The sequence below is a fragment of the Scardinius erythrophthalmus genome, assembly GCF_964197995.2.
Source record: "Scardinius erythrophthalmus genome assembly, chromosome: 5".
NCBI classification, from domain to species: domain Eukaryota; kingdom Metazoa; phylum Chordata; class Actinopteri; order Cypriniformes; family Leuciscidae; genus Scardinius; species Scardinius erythrophthalmus.
In genome coordinates, this window is record NC_138225.1 from 25,731,038 (window position 1) to 25,751,551 (window position 20,514).

Genomic DNA, 20,514 nt, shown 5'->3' on the forward strand with positions numbered 1-20,514 from the left:
ACACTAAGCAAAATATCATAATCATTATCAACAAAGAAAATGTCAAGATCTAAATCTTTGTCAATATCGCACACCCCTAGTATGGAGCAAATATCACTGGCTCAGTATCAAAACAACTGAAGTCAATAGAACATCCCCACTAACAAATAGTGTGTATACTTAAGAAAGCAAACCAAGGAAGAAACAGAGAGAGCTCAAGATGGCGACGTCTTTGTGAATAAGAGAATGGGAGCAGTCAGGTATAACAGCAGCTGGAATAGAGTTACATAATGCAGATACAGCTCACCTTATCTCATACGGATTATTATGAGCTTTGCACGTTCACTAAACATTAACCATATAAAGCAGCTAATGCAGCTTTTGTACAAAATAATATTCGACTGGAAAGCAACATACGTGATGAGTATTTGATCGTACACACACCTGGATGATAAAACAACGATTGCTGTTTTCCTGAATAGAGGGTGTTTATCAAAATGAACTTGTCGGGTCTCCTCTGCAGTGTTGTGATGGACTCTGTGGGCTGAGCTCTACATATCTTTTCTCTACTCAACATTCACAAGCTAGCACATCGTTCCAAGTCCAGAGGCTTTTTATAGTGTTAACAAACCAAGCTGTTTAAAATATTCTTTTTAAATACCATAAAACTTCACTCCAGGCAAGGGGTCCTTTAGTGCAGTCTAGATATAATTCCCTTTAGTTACAGGGCTGGGATGTTTATTTTTTATTTTATTTTTTTACAAGTTGTTCTTACACGTATGTGGGAATGTTGATGTAGCGCAGTGCAGCACTCTGCAGTGCTGGTTCAGAGTTAATACATTACTGAGCGTTTTACTGAGATTAGGAGCCTCTTATAGTCTGGGTGTAAAGCAGTGGGTGGGTGTGTGTGTGTGTGTGTGTGAGTGAGTGTGTGTCTTGAGGAATGACCAGAGAAAAGTGCAGTGGCAGCAGATCTGGTCTGCAGCTCAGCATTCACCATCAGCCCCCCATCAAAGCTCAACCCCACCCATGAGGGATTCTCCTTCAGAGCCTCGCTTCCATTTTAATAATCGGCATGGTCATCCTGAGCAAATTTGAACAGCACAGGATAATACCTGAACTGTCCCATCTCTCTCTCTACTTAACTCATCTCTCACTCACACACAAATCAGACATTCACAATCAATGAGTTCTGCATCCTGGTTTTACACAGTTTTTTTTTCCATCTACACAAACACACATTTTTGAATGGCCAGAACAGGCAGGCTAAGAATGAAAGATGTGTGAGATAAACTTTAAAACGCTTAATACTGAGCAACACCCATTCAATATACATATACACAGAGATAATATGTAGATTTTCTTTCATTGTAAGGGCTGTTGATCGAAAAAAAGCATGAATTAATTTAACTGTTTTCTGTAATTAATTGCAATTAATTGCACTTAACATTACAATTTGTAATCATAAATATATTTCCACACTGAATATCCAAATTAATGTGGAAACAAAACAGTATTTTAAATATTTGTTTTAATTGAAAATTAGTTTTTTTTTTACAATGTATGAAGGCCTGTACTAATACTGATGCATATATATATATATATATATATATATATAATTTATCTAGGGATAAAATATATTATTGCAAGTATATTACAGTATTTGAAAGCCAGGCCTATATTTTGTTTATCAGATGTTTTTATTTATAATTTATTAACTACTTTTAATATAAGTGAACAATCTGAACTTAAACCCTTTATAATATATAATCATAATATATATATATATATATATATATATATACACACACGTAACACATGAAAGATTAAAATGTATAAGTATAATATAATTTATATATTCTGTAAATAATTATCTTGTATTATAATATAATTTTATATTATATCAGTTACACTTCTCTCAGGACACAGAGATCAATATGTGCTCTCTGTAAGGCCACATAAATTAATTGCAGGGCTAATCTTATTTCCTAATTGCTCTTGACAGAGACTGCAAACATCCATCACAGTACAGACCACAGCACAAAGGACGTCACAGTAAACAGAGCAAAGCACAGCTTACGGTGCGGTATAGGAGACCACAGGCAATGAGCGATTGACAGAGCAGTAGAGCACAGCGAGGTGCAGGGGGAACAAGTTATAATAAGTCAAAGCAAAAACATGCCTATCATGCCTCTCCGTCTCTACTTTTTATCATATACTCTCTCTCGTCTTGAAGGAGATTAATGGGTATGGGAGTGGGTTTCTTATCAGAAGCATATAGAGTCTGTCCTGCTGAAAAAACTGCAATGCAGATACACAGAGCCAGAGAGAGAGAGAGAGAGAGAGAGAGAGAGAGAGAGAGAGAGAGAGAGAGAGAGAGAGAGAGAGAGAGAGAGAGAGAGAGATGGGGGCTTAAACTCTGTCAGCAATCCCTTCAAATTCCATCAAAATCCCATTCAGCCCAGCACTTTTAGGATTCTTGCATGCCCATGCACACGCCTGTTTTTCTTTCATGGGAGTTTCTACTGACTTCTATTGCTTTTATACTGAGCTAATGATATTTTATATTCCCTAATCCTGCCCTTAAACCTCACAGAAACCTTCTGCATTTTTTTTTATTAATCACTATTTACTGTGTTTATTAAGCCATTTGCATAGTGGAGACCATTGTCTATACTCTCAATGCAAGTGATTTTAGGTTTTACTATTTTTGCGGGGACATTTATCCCTCACAATGTACACAGAACCTACACACACACACACACACAGAGAGAGAGAGAGAGAGAGAGAGAGAGAGAGAGAGAGAGAGAGAGAGAGAGAGAGAGAGAGAGAGAGAGAGAGAGAGAGAGAGAGACCTTCAAAACACCTTTTATTATATCCAATGACTCTTTCTTTCATCACTCTCTCCATTTAGCTTCATAGTCACTCTGAATCATCCTTCCCTCAATCTACAGTGGCACTTATGATTAAGACATGTTAACATGGGCAAAAAAAAAGTGTCCTTGCCTTGAACCATATTACTATTTTATTTTGCAGTTTCTGGTGTGGAACCTGCACACTTTCAAACAGTCACACTGTTACACATTAAACATTATCTGCTTCTTAAAAAAAAAAAAAAAAAAATATATATATATATATATATATATATATATATATATATATATATATATATATATATATATATATATATATATATATATATATATATATATGTTTCAAAGTGATCAAGTATATATATATATATATATATAGGCTATATTTTTAAGAAGCAGATAATGTTTAAACATTAAATCAAAACATAAAATAAAACATATAAAAACATAAAATAGTACTGTGATTTAGATATTTTATTGTAGATTTTTCCTTAATAAATACAAAATAGAGCATAAAAAAACGTGAACAATGACATCATCCTGACATTGGTGAGGATTAATTCTTTTGTTTACCAGAGAGAGCGGCACAAATATGAAATTAACAGATACACTGCCACCTGGTGTCTGATATGTTTAAAATACCACTCCCTGCCCTGTGAGTTTTTTATTGCTTTCAAGTAAAAGACAAGTAGAGGAAATTGAAAAAGGTAAATCTTGATAGTGGAGGCAGTGTTGTAGTTGGTGTTGGAGTTGTAACACCATCAGTTTAACTAATTAGAAGTTAGCTACAGTGATGAAATCACGATATGACCACCATTCTTCTAAGATGACAGCAGAGGTTTTAAGACCCTGTGTAAAATATAAATATAATATAAATATAAATGATTTACAACATAAAAAGCTTATCTTATCTAAACATGTCTGAATAGACCATGAAAATTGTTAATATATAAACAAATAAATAAATAGGCCTATTAATATAAATATAAAAATATTAATATAAAATAGATATTAAAGTCATGAACAATGTGTTTAAACAAGTTTCAGTTGTTGAATAACATTTCAAAGTGTTTAAATTATTTTTTTTACTGTTTTTAAGCTATACAATAGATGTACTGTAGTTGTACCACCTGACATGGAAAGTGTACCAACTTTAACCATTCTTGAAATTAGCAGTGTTTGAGAGATATCTACAAACCTTTTCACTCTGCCACAAGGATCAGTTTAGGTCCTCTGGATGATGCATCCACCTATCCGTCATTAGCCTATCAATTCATAGTAAACAAAGGCATGTTTGCAGTTGTGCCACACTGACATTTGAGAATATATATACAAAGGTTTTTTAAGTAGCCTATCTCAACATCTTTAAAACTATAATTTGTTTATATGAAAGTTTTCAACCCTAAAATGATGCCATAGTCATTTATAGAATTATATATAGAATTTATCAAAGTATTTTAAAAGGAAATAATGCACTTGGACACAAAAATATGCACGTAATGTCACTGACCCATATATTAGGCCATATTCCCATTTTTTTTTTTAATTATAGTGCTACATATAGGCTGTTTACAATTTTTATTTAAGTGCTTAAAATGTGGGGTGGTGATATGATTTCAATAACCTTTATGTCCGTGTTACAACTCACCATGGTAGTGCAGTGGTTTGTAACAACTAACACTCTTTATACTTGGCACTACTTAACACAGTTTACTACTGTAAACTACTGTAATTTTGTAGCAGACGAAAATGGGAAGATACATGTTTGAGACAAATAGCGTATCTAATTTCCTGCTCTTCCTATTGTAGTCTGTGTAGGCCTAGGCTATGTAGTATGTTATAGGATATTATTAATCTAACACACCCAAGCCGCATATTAAATTGCAAAACAAAACAAACAATTAAAAGACGGATCAAATGGCCACGCCGTTTCTTTGCTTTGGTTTATTTACAGTTCAAGTTAATAACCACTTGAAATTCCCCCAACAAACACAACGCGGTGACACTCCCAAAGAAACTAATGTAACTGACAGCTAATTTGGTGTGCTACGCATGCGCGCCTTGAGCCCTACGCATGCGCACTTCCCCACGGTGTCTGATTACGAGAGAGGCTTTGGGAATTCCCCAGGAAAACACCTACGCAGACACACGGCCTTTTCTGGACAAATTGGGCAACAGTAAGCCGCTCACAAGGTGAGCAATCTATAGTTTTATAATGCTCCGGACATGGAGGGAATCTGAGGCTCGTGCGACAGCGCTTGCCGCTGTTGTTTGGGAATTTGTCCAGAAAGAGCTCATCTTGTTCCCCTAAAAACAATCCATCTGGATAGAAGCGAAAACGGCGCAAGCAGATACGTTAGCTGTTGGTCAAGAAAAGCAGTTTCTCTTATTACCGCTGACATCATTTAAACGGATGATTGATATTTAAATGGAGGGGACGCAAGATATTCACGGTGAATCCCGAAGACAGAATGCACGGCCTGGACAGAGCTACACTATGGAGAAACGGGGAGCCGTGGACGCTGTCCCGGATGACTGGTGTGACAGCGGGTTAGACTCCTTAAGCGGGGTCGGACTCGGTTTTGAGGGTCCCTACGGCACTTACACAGAGGCCGAGCAGATTTGGGCACCTGATCGATCTATGTCTGACATACCTGACATCCCACCTTCGGACGAGTCCGACAACAGGGGCACCATGGACTGCGTGTCGATTGGTGGCGGAGAGAGGCTCGATTCTGCCATCGGGGACTCGATTAATGAGGATGCGGTGGTGGGGTGTCTCTCCGACGGGATCGGCACCATGATCCTAAGCGAGCCCGCAGGTACAGACAGACTGGCGGTCTCGGACACTGAGGAGGGTCGGCAGCGGAGAGAAGAACTCTTCAACACGCTCAACTTTCTGTCAGAGGACGGTGACACGTAAGTCTTTGTTGTTTTCCGGTGCCTGTACATTTGTCTGTTTGGAAGGCCATTGGATTTAGACTGTATATTATCTTTTTTTGTCTCTCAGGGTACTTCATTTGGCGCTGATTCATGAGCAGTGGGGTGTTGTTCAGTGCCTGCTTGAAGAAATTGTGGTGGACAAGACCTGGACTCCTTACCTAAACATCCAAAATGACCTGGGCCAGGTAAACGCACAACGGTGTTGCCAGATCTAAAGAAACAAGTAACTTGATCTGACAGGGCAGCACCTATGGATCAAGAAGAATTGCTTTACTTCCAATGATCTGATTTATTGTTTCATAAAATATTACATATTAAATTAGGATAAATTGCATTTTGCTGTCAAAGTCACCATTAAATCATACTTAACCATTCTTATTTTTTATGGAATATAAATTATTTGTCCATACACCGTTTTTTTTTTAATCTTAGTCATTTTTTAATAGAAAACATTAACTTCCTCGCCTCGTCACAATCATTTTTGCTGTGATGCTATGAGGGCAGGACAATAATCCCTTCCTTTCAGCAACCTGGCACTCACGTCACCAGATCGCAGCAATTAGCAAATGACAACGATCCAATCAATTCTCGATGGACAAAATAAAGTTCCGCCCTACATTTTTTCCCATTTTCGTGAAGCCTCAGATATGTGTCACAATAAGAAAAGAAAATTCTCTCACATACAACTACATTTTTCTCATCCATATGCACCTATTGGAAAACCAAGCACTAGCAAGCCAAACAACATGATTGTTCTCTGGAAATAATGCAAACCACAACTGAACTTTTTTTTTTTTTTTTTAAAAGGTCCTATAGTCTCGCATAGCCAGACCTTCATCTGGACTCCATCGCTGCTTTCATTGCCCATGGGGACGTCTGACTGACATGTAAAACAACTAATCTGTTAGTTTTGCTCAGCGTTCTGTTTAGAGAAGTGAAAATATAACATTGATGTCCCTACAATAACAGACCGGCGTGTAAAACTCTTGGACATATTTGACATACTTCAATACTTTTGAAAATCCAGCGTTTAGTTGATCCTGATAAGCGTTGATTGTCACAGTTGTAAAAATGACAACTTTCTTCTTCTATGAAGGGGTTTGGTGTCAACGGCTTTGTTTCCTGACGGATCGATAAAGAACGCAACACACACTTCTCCCGGAACTCAACCAATCAGATGACGACTTTGAAACTCCTTAAGTGTTTCCAATTTTGTGTGCTTTATGCATCAGATGTTCGGCAAATGGTCCCTGGGCGTGACGTCTGAGGCTGAGACTATTTATAGCAAAGACTTTATATATAGAATGACAACGCGCAATTTGGCGGAATAAGTCCCGCTTTCTAAATAAAAGAGCTAGGCTAATCTCTGATTGGTAAAGTCAGCGTGTCACTGCAGCTGCCGTTAGAAGCTCCGATTGCTATAGAAACACTCAGTGTTCTGAAACGTAAACCCGTTGCAAATATGGTTGCTGAGTGAACAGACATTCCTTGAAAGAGACTTTGCTTATTGTGAAGCAGAAAGTACACTTCGTTTTCTTACACAAAAGCGGTACTCCTTTCGCTTCCAATCCTTTACCTATCCAAAGTGCTTTCGCTTACAAAAGTGGTACTCTTTTGTCACGCGCACTGTACGCTGACCCTTGCGCACATGTAAAAAGTGAAGTATACATTGGCCTTAAGTGTACATTATAACACTGATGTGCAACCAATGTAATTTTTCCACCCTCTTCGCTCAGACCGCTCTACATTTAGCAGTCATAGTGGACCGGAGCGAGTGTGTTCGGGCACTGTTGTGGAGTGGAGCCAGTGCGGAGATCCAAGAGAGGGGCGGCAACACACCTTTACACTTGGCTGTCCGAGAGCTTCGCACAGAGTGTGTGAGAGAGCTCACCAGCTGCCCACGTACCCCACCAGAGCACCTCAGCATCACCAATTATTCAGGTACACTACAAACTCAAGCAAACACATTTTCACTCTGATTTAATATTTAATTATTTAATTTATTTTATCAGTATACATCTCTGTCTTTTCCATCCATACTATACCTTTCTCTGTCCATCTGTCTCTTTAAGGTGTGAGTGCACTGCACCTGGCTGTACATAGGGGCAATTGTGACATCATCAAAATGCTGCTGGAGGCAGGAGCAGATGCCAATCAACGAGTAAGAAATTATAAATAAAAAAATATATTTAATAAAAGATCATATTAATGTTCTTTTCGAGTATATTTTGGTGTTCAATCATTAACTCTGGCTTTGTAGGATTTGGGGTCAGGTCGGTCTCCATTGCACTGGGCAGTGGAAGGTCAAAGGTCAGCGGTAGTGGATTTGCTATTGAGCGCCGGCGCATCGGTGAATCAGCGCTCGTATGCAGGCCACACCCCGTACTACTGTGCCCTTTACAGACCCAACAAAGAAGTGCAGGCCCTACTTAGTGCCCATGGGGCCACATACATACAGGGCGATGAGGAAGAGGAGGAGTACAGAGAGAGTGAAGAGGTTAGAGCCAAATCCACACACATTTACTAACAGAATGCTTAAAAGTATGTTTCTGTACTTACCATTTCTCTATCTGTCACAGGAGGAGTTTGATGATGTCATCATTAATGGACAGCGAGTGCTGTAGCTGTAAAAAAACATGGACACTACTCTGCCATTAGACCCTTTGAAATCCAGCTGAACAATTGTGGCATCTGAGTGTATTTGGTGGAGGCTATTATGTGTGTCTGTGTGTATATTTTGTTTTAAGGTACAGTATGATGTCAGTATGCTGCTTCTGGTTCAATGGAATACATAGCTAGATTATGTATGTTAGTCATGGAGGACCTTAGTTATTTAAGCCTGACATCACGCAAAGCCTTTTCAAAGCTATAACAATGGAGGCAGCTTTTTATTTAGTAAAACCTCTCACTGGCTCATCTTGTGTGTGGCCTAAAATGGTATTTTACCTAAAGATGAATATTCTGTTATCATTTACTCATCCTCATGATGTTTCATTCAAACCTGTATGAGTTTATCTCTTCTGGGGAAGATAGTTTGACAAATGTGGGTTTTTGTGCACACAGAAAATGACAATGGAGCCCAATGTTGTTTGGACAACATATCTATCAAATCTTTAGGTAAAATATCTTCTTTTGTGTTCCACAGAAGAAATAAAGTCATACAGGTTTGGAACGACATGAGGATGAGTAAATGGTGTAATTTTAGGGTGAACTATCGCTTTAAGAACCAAATTCCCTGGATGATATCAGACACCTTAGGTTGCGTGCCACGCAAGCAGCATGGCTGTGAGACTGCCACTAGTGGGTAGATTCATTATGTCCACAACATGACAATAGTGGCTTGCTTTCTTTATTTTTAAAACTAAATTATTAGCCATATTTAGCTGCGAAGATCTTGAAGAGAAAATGAATGGGTTTTAATAAACTGGTTTACTTACTATTACTGTTAAACCAACTATTGGCTGTGTTTTTTTGAGTGGAATGTCACTGCCCCAATTGTTTTGTGTGCTTAGAGTGGATGTTTGTTTTCTTCTTTCTTCACATATAATGGGTGTTAGGGTTGAAATAGGAGACAAGAGGTGGATATCTGAATTCAGAGATGGATAGTAGGTCAGATAAAGAGGATAAACTAAATGGATACAAATGACAGACGTTACAGAATTCTACAATACAAATGGCAACAAATTCAAAACTTTGGATTGAATGCACAGAAATAGAATTAGAGCTAAATTCTTGATCTAAGGATGTTCATACTCAAGTAAACGCTTACAGTTACACTATCATATTATTTGAATTGTGAAGCATCAACAAACATTCCAAATTATATTAAACGCATGACAGCACAATTACTTTTTTGTCTTATTAAAGCATCTTAAAATATATTTTAAATATAATATAAATACAGTATAATATAAAAAATATATGTCTGACAGACTGTTTTGTTTTCAATTGTTACAAAAGTGGAGAATGATCTATTCACTCACACGTGCTATTGGGGCATTATGGTTGTGGACATTTACAGTCACCTGTTTGTAGGCCTATCTCAGATTTTCTGTTTGTTAGGGTTAGCCTGAAAAATTTCTCAATGATTGGTGCCCTCTGTTGGTAATACAGACACTCCTTTGGAAATCAGGGCTCCTGGTCAACTGGTACTTGTCCTCTGTGAGTTGACTGTATAATGTTGAGCTGTTTTAAATTACAAGGTTAATGATTATTCATTCATTGAGAATATGCCATTCTAGATGTAAAAATAGAGAGGAGGGGGTAACATTTAGGGATTAATTAAACAAGTGTACTAGCCATGTCTTAAAAATTGAGAGGTACGGTTGATTTTAAGGGAATCTGGATTTGCATTTGAATGTTTCTAATCCATGTATAAACAAACATACTGCAGAGGGATGGATTTGTCCTCTCATCTGTACATATTTCTGTTTACTTGGTGATGGGTGAAATGACTGAAAAGCTCTTAGAAACCATTCAAATGGACAATAAACAATAATGATAATAAGACTTGTTTTATTTGTCTCGTTCACATAATCACTTAAATACACACTTTTCTCTTGATGTAGCCGCATCTGAATCCAAAGATTGCAGAATGCATATTATGTGTGAATGGCTGCAGGTTTTGAAATGACACTTCATTCAAAAGAAATCATCCTGACTGGATTAGCCGGCTTTGTTATTTTTAAACATGTCCGCTCTCATTTTTTATACACACTTGCCCTTTTTGAGAAGTAACTTAGAATTTTATTTTTTTATTAAAATGTTTTGGTAATATTTACTGCCACTCAACCAAAAACCAAAGGAAAAAACAAAAAACACATTTTACCCCCTCATATCTGTTAATGTTTAAAAAATAAATAAAAGTATGATTCTCATTACTGTAATAGACCTTTAGTCAAGGCAGTGCCATATTTTTTACAGAAATGAAAACGAGGCTGTGAGGAACAGAAGTGTTCATTATTAACTTGAAGTTAAAAGTAAAGTTTTAGAATCGCATTAAAAAAAATCATCCTTTTTTTAAAATATAAGAATTATTATTTGCCATTAGAGTAATAAGAATTGGAGGATACAATTCTCCTGAAAATAATGTCACAATGTATAGGATCCTAATAGTAGACTTTTACATTATGCAAAACAATAATCCTTTTTTCTTAAAATGTAAAATGTGAACAGAAAACATCTTCAAGAGATTCACAGTTTAACATTTTTTAAATGAGCCTTTTATTGAATTTCAATGTTCACCTTTTCAAGATTCTGTTTGATAAATCAATTAAGAGCTCAGGGTCAAAGTTAAGCTCAGAACCCTAGTGGTATGTTCGGCAGTTCTTCTCCAGCATGCACAGAGTTACAGATGATCCAACACCAAACCCAGCATACAGCGGTTCAGAGAACTTGGCCTGAAATCTGTGGATGAGCTCCACTGTCTCAGACACAGTGTAAAAGGATACAGATCCTCCAGCGTAATCCAGGTACACACCGATCCGCGTGGCACGAGCTGCTCCCGGCAGATCTTTATCCATCTTATTGTGCCAGGCGGAGTATCCAGAGTCTGAGCACAGGAGACTCCAGGATTTATCATTGTATCCCAAAAGGCTGTTCGAGTTCTTACCTTTACGGCTGATGCTCTTAAAGGCAACTCCAATGGAAAATTCACCGTTCCACTCTGCCTCCCAGTAATGCCGTAATCCACTGAGCGGCTCCTTGCACAGGATCTGGCAAAACCCATCGAACCGATCCGGGTGATCTGGGTAGAACTGGGTTGTTCGCTTACGGATCACCCGACGATTCCCGTCTGAAAGGACTAGTTCTTTATAGGCGGTGTTGAGATCAAATGTAAGTTTACAAGAATCTGTGAAATAATATTGTAGAAAAAATAGACTCCTTCAGCATTTAGAAGAAAGAAGAACATTTAGAAAATGTTATCATCTGTATAGTGACGAGATTAATTCATGTTAATTGTCTATACACTCACATCTGAGGAAATCCAGTCTTGATTTAGGCTCTGGGAAGTCAGTTCTTATCGGAGCTGAAAATATAGTATAAAGCTAAGCTGAGGCACATAAATGAGCAGAGTTGTGCTGTAACATACTTCATTCTAAATAAACAGAAATGTAGAACCTCTTACCATTCAAACGTCCTCCAGACCTCGGAATAAGGATATAGACTGAAGTGTCACTCACTGAAAAATGTATCATGCAAAAATTAATAGTAGATAAAATATAGCATTTTGTACACTACGATCAAAAGTAGAGTCGATTCTTTTTTAAATCATATTTTATTAATATTGTATATTTTATAAGGATGCATTAAATTGATCAAAAGTGAGAGTAAAGACATTTATAATGTTACAAAAGATTTATATTTCAAATAAATGCTGTTCTTTTAGACTTTCTATTCATCAAACAAATTTACAACTGTTTCTTGAGCACCAAATCAGCACATTAGAATGATTTCTGAAGGAGAATGAATTCAATTTCACACTGCACCGACAGACGCCGACCAAAGGCAACAGATACGTTTGTGGGGTTTTGTCGGATTAGTATGTTACTCCGTTTTGTGTCTGTCAGCACTAGTTTTCGCCGATTGAAATAGAAAACAGTTATTTGAAATGTTATAATATAACAATATTACTGTTTTTACAGTATTTTTTATTTTAAAAAATGCAGGCTTTGCGAGCATAGGAATTTAAAAATGATCTTACCAACCCCAAAAATTTGAACAATAGTGTGTATACTGGCTGTGTCATTGTTTGCATTTAAATCAATAATTTATTCTGGCACTACAGGGATACAGAGCTGATTATATTTTGTTTGCTTTCCATTTCTGAAGCAGAGCAATGCTTTCCATCTCTACTTAATAGTTACTATTATTTTGTGCCTTTTAAATGTACATATTACATAAATCAAAATAGATCCCATGTCTTTTCCTTAGCCTCTCAGTGGTTAAATGTTATAGTCTTCATTGTAACCTCGTTTGGAGATGTTTCCCAGCTCTTTTTTGCAGATGTCGTCCAGGTGTTCTTTCATGTCAGAGACGGTCTTGGTGATCTCACCGAAGGAAAACTCTTGGTTTATCAGCACTTTGGGCACCATGGGCTCCGGTGCAACTGATAGTGTAGGAAAATTCTGCACAAATAATGAAGACACTTAACAAAACCAGTGCTGCTAAGTAGCTTCCCTGAATGTCCATATTAAATTTCCAGTCAGGCTAGTCCACAGATTTCAACCTTCTCAATGACAGAAATCCAGAATGATAAAAAGAAAACTAGTGAAATGTGAGAGGCTGTTCTATACCTGTAGGAAGTGAATGTTGTCCTCTGTGTTAAGTATTTGACGTAGTTCTGCATCTCTCTTCTGAAGCTCCATGATCTCTTGTTCAAGTCTCTCTATGTAACCCTGAGCCTGTCAGAACATTAAAGCTATCACAGTCTGAGAGCGGGGAACAGCAAGTGTAGCAGCTCTATAAGCATTGTGTGTGAAACATATCAGTTACAGTCATGGTCAGAATTATTGGCACCCTTGGTAAATATGATCAAAGAAGGCTGTGAAAATAAATCTGCATTGTTTATCCTTTTAATCTATCATTCAGATAGATCTATCAACCTTTCGCTGAAGTAAAACAAGTGAAAGTTTCACATTATGAAATAAATGTTTTTCTCCAAATGTTTTGGCCAGAATTATTGGCACCCCTTGAAATTCTTATGAGTAAAATATCTCTGAAGTATATTCCCATTCTTATTTATAGATTTTAGCACACCATGGTGACTAGGAACATGAAATTGTCAAGCCATGACTTCTTGTTTCACATGAGTATGACTACAAAAATTCCCGTAATCATCCATCACAATTAGTAAAACCAAAATATGTAGTTCTGATGTGCAGCAAAAGATTGTTGAGCTTCACAAAATAGAAAGTGGCTGTTAGAAATAGCTAAAGCATTTCCACCATCAGGGCAATAATTAAGAAGTTCCAATCAACTAAAGACGTTATAAATCTTCCTAGAAGAAGACTGTCTATATTGTCTTAATTCACGGCGAGGAGGATAGTTCGAGTGGCCAAAGACTCTCCAAGGATCACAGCTGGAGAACTGCAGAAATTAGTCATGGAGTCAGAAAACCTCACAGAAACAATAAAATAAAATACCAAACAGCGCCTTCATCACCACATGTCCTTTAAAAATGGTTTCAAGAAAAATTCTCTGCTCTCATCCAAAAACAAACTCCAGCATATTCAGTCGTCAGACACGACTTGAACTTCAAAAGAGACTGGATTCTATGGTCAGATGAAACTAAAAATTAGCTTTTTGGCTGCAAAAAAGGTATAAAAATTACCCCATGTCCACGATTAAATATCTTTGAAATTCTGGTCCTATTTTTTGCTGGAGGTCCTGGACATTTTGTTCAGATAGATGGCATCATAGTTTCTATCAAATACCAACAGATAAACAATCAAAACCTGACCGCCTCTGCCAGAAATCTTATAATGGGCGTTGTTCAGATCTCACATCAGGACAATGATCCAAAACAAACATCAAAATCAAAACAAAAATGGGTCACTAAGCTCAAAATGAAGCTTCTGCTATGGCCATCCCAGTCCCCTGACCTGAACCCTATAGAAAATGAGTGGGGTGAACTGAAGAGAAGCACCAACATGGATCTGGGAATCTAAAGAATCTGGAGAGATTCTGTATGACGGAAAGACCTCTTGTCAGGTGTTCTCCAAACTCATCAGACATTAAGAAGGCTCAGAGATGTTATCTTGGCTAAAGGAGGTTGCAAAAAGTATTGAATAAAAGGGTGCCATATTTATTTCATTAAGACATTTTCCCCCCATTATCAAAAAGGTTCTGTTTTGTGAATTCTTTGATTAACAATGCAGATTTATTTTCACAGCCTTCTTTGTTCATATTTACCAAGGGTGGCAATAATTCTGACCATGACTGTATGTCTGACCATGACTGTATGTCCCCCCCCCCCCCCTCCAAAAATCTATGGTGAGATTTTTTTCTCACCATAGTTCCCCAATAAGCAGCTGGGGTTTAAATGGATAAAATGAATGCATCACTGATTTTAATTCATTCACATCTGAATGTAATGTGTATGCACCTGAGCCATGGAGGCCTGTAGGTTGGCCTGTATGAGTTGGCTTATCTCAGCATGCCACCGATCTACCGCCTGTAACATCTCGCTGAAGATTTTATCACTGTCAGTCTGTGCCCGCTGTGCATTTCCCTGCAGAAAAAGAGCAAAAAATGACATTAATCCACACAGCCATTTTATACACTTTTTTTAAGTGAAAAAAAAAGAAAGAATGCGTTTCACGTACAACAATGTAACTTGCTCATTAACAACTATAGTATGATGCATCGTTGGAAATACTAACCATCTAGTCACGACTGATTACCGAAACTGCAGTAACATGGTTGCACCTCTGTCGTTTGAGCCACTGGTTCAACAATAAAGTGGTGCAGGTTGGAGGTCAGAACCCGGAAGCCTAATTCGCCGCTGCTTCTTCGAGGTTTTCCTATGGGGTTTTATAATGTTTTTTTTTTCTTTCAATTTATGACTAAAATAAAGCCTGTGGTAAACATAACTTGACGATAATTTGACATTTGTTCTACAACGTACACTGCACACACTCATTCACACCCCAAGCTGTCTTATCACATTAAGACTGATAAGACTTTTTACGGCCCCAAAAGGAATTTGCAGAGAATTGTGCAAATTCTCTCACTTAATTCTGCTGAAAAAAACAACAAAAAACTTTTAATCCTATATATTCAATATATAACCACTTGAGAAATGTATCTAATTTTCCCCATCTCATGATTTTCCTTTTATGTGGTTTGGCCTATGTATTCATTCTCTCTTTTAAACTCTTTTGGATTAATGTTTCAGACTTGCATACTATGGTTTACCAAAATCATATGTGTAGCATGTTTAGTCACTATAAACTCCAATCTTTGTCCTCCATTTGTTAATTTACATTTCATTTTGTGACTGTACTAACTTTGTGATGCATTAGTATTATAAAAATCTTGTATTATAAAGATTATTTTGTTAAACACCCAATCAAATTATATGTTCAAAGGTCTGCTTGAACAAAAAAACCCTCCAGAGGATGTGACATCTTCACGCTTTAAAAATCACTGATCACAAGATCACGCCTCTTAGTCTCTTAGTCCCTTTCTAAAATCCTGATGTGAGGATGATGCTGAACTAGAAGTTTTCTAAGGACCCTCAAGCTTGTGCCAGGCTGCGGCCTTGTCTTTCCGTTCACCAAAGATCCTCTGACTCACACTGGTTCTCTCTCATCAAGACAACATCAGCAAAGAACAACTGGAGCCTCAACAAATTGCATCAGGAAAGTTTAATTCAAATGGGAGAGACATGCGAGACAAGTATCAAACTTAGTCTCATTATTTGAAACATTAAGTATCCTTACCCTTTTTAAAGAAGGGCGTGTTAGAACTGAACCGATGGTTTGCTCAAGGCTGTTGATCTGCTGAATTTCAAACAGTGCTATAACTTCTTGCTTTCCTGTATTCTGCTTCAGCTTCAGCTCTCTTTCCCTTGGTAAACTGTATGCATGTATGTATGTGTATGTTAGAGAGTAGTTTAAGTGTTTAGTCTAGTTAATAAAGTCTTGTTCATATCACACAAAAAGTTGTCCGTGTCTCAAGCTCATACTGGAGTCCCTAATCATGTAGATTTTGACTACAGGCTCTGAATATACTGTACAGTAAGAAAGACATTTCCCATACCCCGGAAATGTAAATTTCTTAGAATTAATAAACAATTAACACTGTTCACAGCACAAACAGGTTAATTGATTGTAATATTAATTTTACTACATTAAGTTAATTCTATTAACTGATCCAAATATTCATAATCAATTCTAACAAGTTATGATTAATTATTCATATTTCTTTAGAGCTAATTTGCTACATATGGTTCTGGGCAAGAACTCACTGTGCATCCATGCAGCCTAGCATGGATAAGGAGATAGGTCTGACTGCAGAACCGCAGAACCATACGTCATGGCAGTGTGAGGACGACAGCGCCAGCCTAACAGTCTGATGCCGGAACCGCATACTAAACATATCCACCTTACATATACCATACCTAAACCTACCTATCTCCACCCCCTGACCCCTAAACCCACCCCTAAACCTACCCATCTCCACCCCTTAGATGCTTTTACCCCGCCCACTTCCGGCATCAGACTGTTAGGCTGGCGCTGTCATCCTCACACTGCTATGACGTATGGTTCTGCGGTTCTGCAGTTGGTTAATATTGGGGATAAGAGCAGGGAGAGCAGCAACAACCACCCTTAGGGTAAACAGAACAGAACCAATATGAATGTATTAAGTATTGCAGATATCATTAATTCAAGATTTTAATGTACAACATAATTCGAGAATTTAGTCTGATTCAAAGGGGAATCAGAATACCAAATCCTGACTGGACGAGAGGAGGAGCTGGGGATGGAGGAGGGTAAAAAGCTGCTGAAAATACTGAAGAAGCTTATATGTGTATGTATACAGTGATAGGAATCATATTCCTATAGGTAGATGTGGATCAGCTGAGAGTCAGCTGATGCAAGCTTAAATAACGTGACCTGACAGAACAGATGCTACGCTTGATTGTAGAACAAAATGTCGAGGTAGGCTATAGTCAAGTTATATTTACCACAGGCTTCATTTTACACGTAACTAATAATAATAAAAAAAACATTATAAAACCCCATAGGAAAATCTCGAAGGAACCAGCGGCGAATTAGTCTTCTGGGTTTTGATGTCATACCTGTCACATGTCTGTCCTGTCTTGTGCTGCACATGGGTGTTTGTTGTTTTGTGCCATGTGCTCTCCTGTCTATTGTCTAGCCCCTCCCATCTTGTTATCTAATTATTGGTTAATTTGTCCCACCTGTCTTTCTCGTTTCCCTCCTTTGTTTGTTCCTCTATTTAGTCTCCTTGTGTTTGTAGTCTTGTGCTGGTTCGTTGTCCTTGTTGCGTTTCCTGGAGCTTTGTGTTTTTTTGAGTTTGTTACCCTGTCTGCATGTCATCAATAAATTCCTCTGCATTTGAATCCTCGTCTCATATTCATCCGTTACGTGACAGAACGAACCAGCCAAATATGTGGAATCAGCGGAGTGAAATTTTTTCTGGTGAGGATAAGGGATCTTCAGTTTCCTTGTTTGAATATTTCGCCAGATGCGCTCAAAGGACTATGGAGGAGGAGAGGACCATGGCAGATGATGGTCATCAGAAAGGCAAGCCTTCACCGCTGGTCCCGAAACGGAGGAGAGGAAGGAAGAACTCCTCCGTGACTGTTCCGGTGATCCCGAGTCCGGTGGTCCCAGTTCCGGTGGTCCCGAGTCCGGTGGTCCCGAGTCCGGTGGTCCCAGTTCCGGTGGTCCCGAAACGGAGGAGGAGAAGGAAGACTTCCTCCATGCCAGTTCCGGTGGTCCCAGTTCCGGTGGTCCCAGTTCCGGTGATCCCAGTTCCAGTGGTCCCAGTCTCGGAGGTCCCTGTGCAGTCTGAGATAGACAGAGCAGCTGAGACTCTGTTGGATTACTTCGAAAAACTATACAGGATCCTAGAGTTTCCCAGAACTGTCCACGTCACATCTGCCGATCCAGAGACTGTCCACGTCATGTCTGCCCAGCCAGAGCCTGTTCAGGTCACGTCTGCCCAGCCAGAGACTGTTCACGTCACGTCTGCCCAGCCAGAGACTGTTCACGTCATGCCTGCCGAGCCTGTGTCTTCAGACAAGATGGCCGCCGCCGAGCCTGTTCACGTCACGCCTGCCGAGCCTGGGTCTTCGGACAAGATGGCCGCCGCCGAGAGTGTACACGTCACATTCGCCGAGCCTGTGTCCCCTGACAAGATGGCCGCCGCCGAGCCTGTTCACCTCACGCCTGCCGAGCCTGGGTCTTCGGACAAGATGGCCGCCGCCGAGAGTGTACACGTCACGTTTGCCGAGCCTTTGTCCCCTGACAAGATGGCCGCAGTTGAGCCTGGGTCTGTTCCTGAGCCTGAGCCGGTGGTGTCTGTTCCTGGGCTGGTGGTATCTGTTCCTGAACCAGTGGTGTCTGTTCCTGAGCCTGAGGTGTCTGTTCCAGTGCCTGAGCCGGTGGTGCCAGTTCCAGTGCCCGAACCGGTGGTGCCAGTTCCTGAGCCCGAGCCGGTGGTGCCAGTTCCTGTTCCTGAGCCGGTGGTGTCTGTTCCTGGGCCGGTGGTATCTGTTCCTGAACCAGTGGTGTCTGTTCCTGAGCCTGAACCGGTGGTGTCTGTTCCTGAGGTGTCTGTTCCAGTGCCTGAGCCGGTGGTTCCAGTTCCGGTGGTGCCAGTTCCAGTGCCTGAGCCGGTGGTGCCAGTTCCAGTGCCAGTTCCGGTGATGCCAGTTCCAGTACCTGAGCCGGTGGTGCCAGTTCCAGTGCCTGAGCCGGTGGTGCCAGTTCTGGTGGTGCCAGTTCCAGTGCCAGTTCCGGTGGTGTCTGTTCCAGTTCCTGAGTCGGTGGTGTCTGTTCCAGTTCCTGAGTCGGTGGTGTCTGTTCCAGTTCCTGAGTCGGTGGTGTCTGTTCCAGTTCCTGAGTCGGTGGTGTCTGTTCCAGTTCCTGAGTCGGTGGTGTCTGTTCCAGTGCCTGAGTCGGTGGTGTCTGTTCCAGTGCCTGAGTCGGTGGTGTCTGTTCCAGTGCCTGAGTCGGTGGTGTCTGTTCCAGTGCCTGAGTCGGTGGTGTCTGTTCCAGTGCCTGAGTCGGTGGTGTCTGTTCCAGTGCCTGAGTCGGTGGTGTCTGTTCCAGTGCCTGAGTCGGTGGTGTCTGTTCCAGTGCCTGAGTCGGTGGTGTCTGTTCCAGTGCCTGAGCCGGTGGTGTCTGTTCCAGTGCCTGAGCCGGTGGTGTCTGTTCCAGTGCCTGAGTCGGTGGTGTCTGTTCCAGTGCCTGAGCCGGTGGTGTTTGTTCCGGTGGTGCCAGTTCCAGTGCCTGAGTCGGTGGTGCCAGTTCCAGTGCCTGAGTCGGTGGTGCCAGTTCCAGTGCCTGAGTCGGTGGTGCCAGTTCCAGTGCCTGAGTCGGTGGTGCCAGTTCCAGTGCCTGAGTCGGTGGTGCCAGTTCCAGTGCCTGAGTCGGTGGTGCCAGTTCCAGTGCCTGAGTCGGTGGTGCCAGTTCCAGTGCCTGAGCCGTTGGTGCCAGTTCCAGTGCCTGAGCCGTTGGTGCCAGTTCCAGTGCCTGAGCCGTTGGTGCCAGTTCCAGTGCCTGAGCCGGTGGTGTCTGTTCCAGTTCCTGAGCCGGTGGTGTCTGTTCCAGTTCCTGAGCCGGTGGTGTCTGTTCCAGTTCCTGAGCCGGTGGTGTCTGTTCCAGTTCCTGAGCCGGTGGTGTCTGTTCCAGTTCCTGAGCCGGTGGTGTCTGTTCCAGTTCCTGAGCCGGTGGTGTCTGTTCCTGTTCCTGAGCCGGTGGTGTTTGTTCCTGTTCCTGAGCCGTTGGTGTCTGTTCCTGAGCCGGTGGTGTCTGTTCCGCCCGAGGGGTCGTCTCCGCCGTGGCCACCCGAAAGGTCGTCTCCGCCGTGGCCGCCTGAGGGGTCGTCTCCGCCGTGGCCGCCTGAGGGGTCGTCTCCGCCGTGGCCGCCTGAGGGGTCGTCTCCGCCGTGGCCGCCTGAGGGGTCGTCTCCGCCGTGGCCGCCTGAGGGGTCGTCTCCGCCATGGCCGCCCGACGGGTCG

At 40.6% G+C, this 20,514-nt stretch overlaps 2 protein-coding genes across 2 annotated transcripts in view; one reads left to right on the forward strand and one right to left on the reverse strand.

Annotated features, from left to right (window-relative positions):
- Window positions 1–4,897: 4,897 nt before the first annotated feature.
- nfkbib (nuclear factor of kappa light polypeptide gene enhancer in B-cells inhibitor, beta) lies at window positions 4,898–10,302 on the forward strand. The gene is made up of 6 exons (XM_081365354.1): window positions 4,898–5,771; window positions 5,863–5,980; window positions 7,532–7,736; window positions 7,868–7,956; window positions 8,056–8,292; window positions 8,375–10,302. Exons 1-6 carry the CDS (start codon window positions 5,281–5,283, stop codon window positions 8,417–8,419), a joined length of 1,185 nt encoding a protein of 394 aa, XP_081221480.1. The 5' UTR covers window positions 4,898–5,280; the 3' UTR covers window positions 8,420–10,302.
- Window positions 10,295–20,514, reverse strand: part of ftr84 (finTRIM family, member 84) — a 43,415-nt gene continuing 33,195 nt past the window's right edge. Inside the window, exons 4-9 of the mRNA XM_081365353.1 lie at window positions 14,902–15,027; window positions 13,091–13,198; window positions 12,766–12,922; window positions 11,923–11,976; window positions 11,770–11,823; window positions 10,295–11,646 (exon numbers count right to left, since the gene is read on the reverse strand). Coding sequence (XP_081221479.1) covers window positions 11,102–11,646; window positions 11,770–11,823; window positions 11,923–11,976; window positions 12,766–12,922; window positions 13,091–13,198; window positions 14,902–15,027 — 1,044 coding nt within the window. The 3' untranslated portion in view covers window positions 10,295–11,101. The remainder of the gene's footprint in view (window positions 11,647–11,769; window positions 11,824–11,922; window positions 11,977–12,765; window positions 12,923–13,090; window positions 13,199–14,901; window positions 15,028–20,514) is intronic.

Coding starts and splice junctions, on each gene's coding strand:
- nfkbib (XM_081365354.1), top strand. CDS start 5,281: ATGGAGGGGACGCAAGATATTCACGGTGAATCCCGAAGACAGAATGCA. Junction 5,981..7,531: donor TCCAAAATGACCTGGGCCAG/GTAAACGCACAA, acceptor CTCTTCGCTCAG/ACCGCTCTACATTTAGCAGT. Junction 7,957..8,055: donor GAGCAGATGCCAATCAACGA/GTAAGAAATTAT, acceptor CTGGCTTTGTAG/GATTTGGGGTCAGGTCGGTC.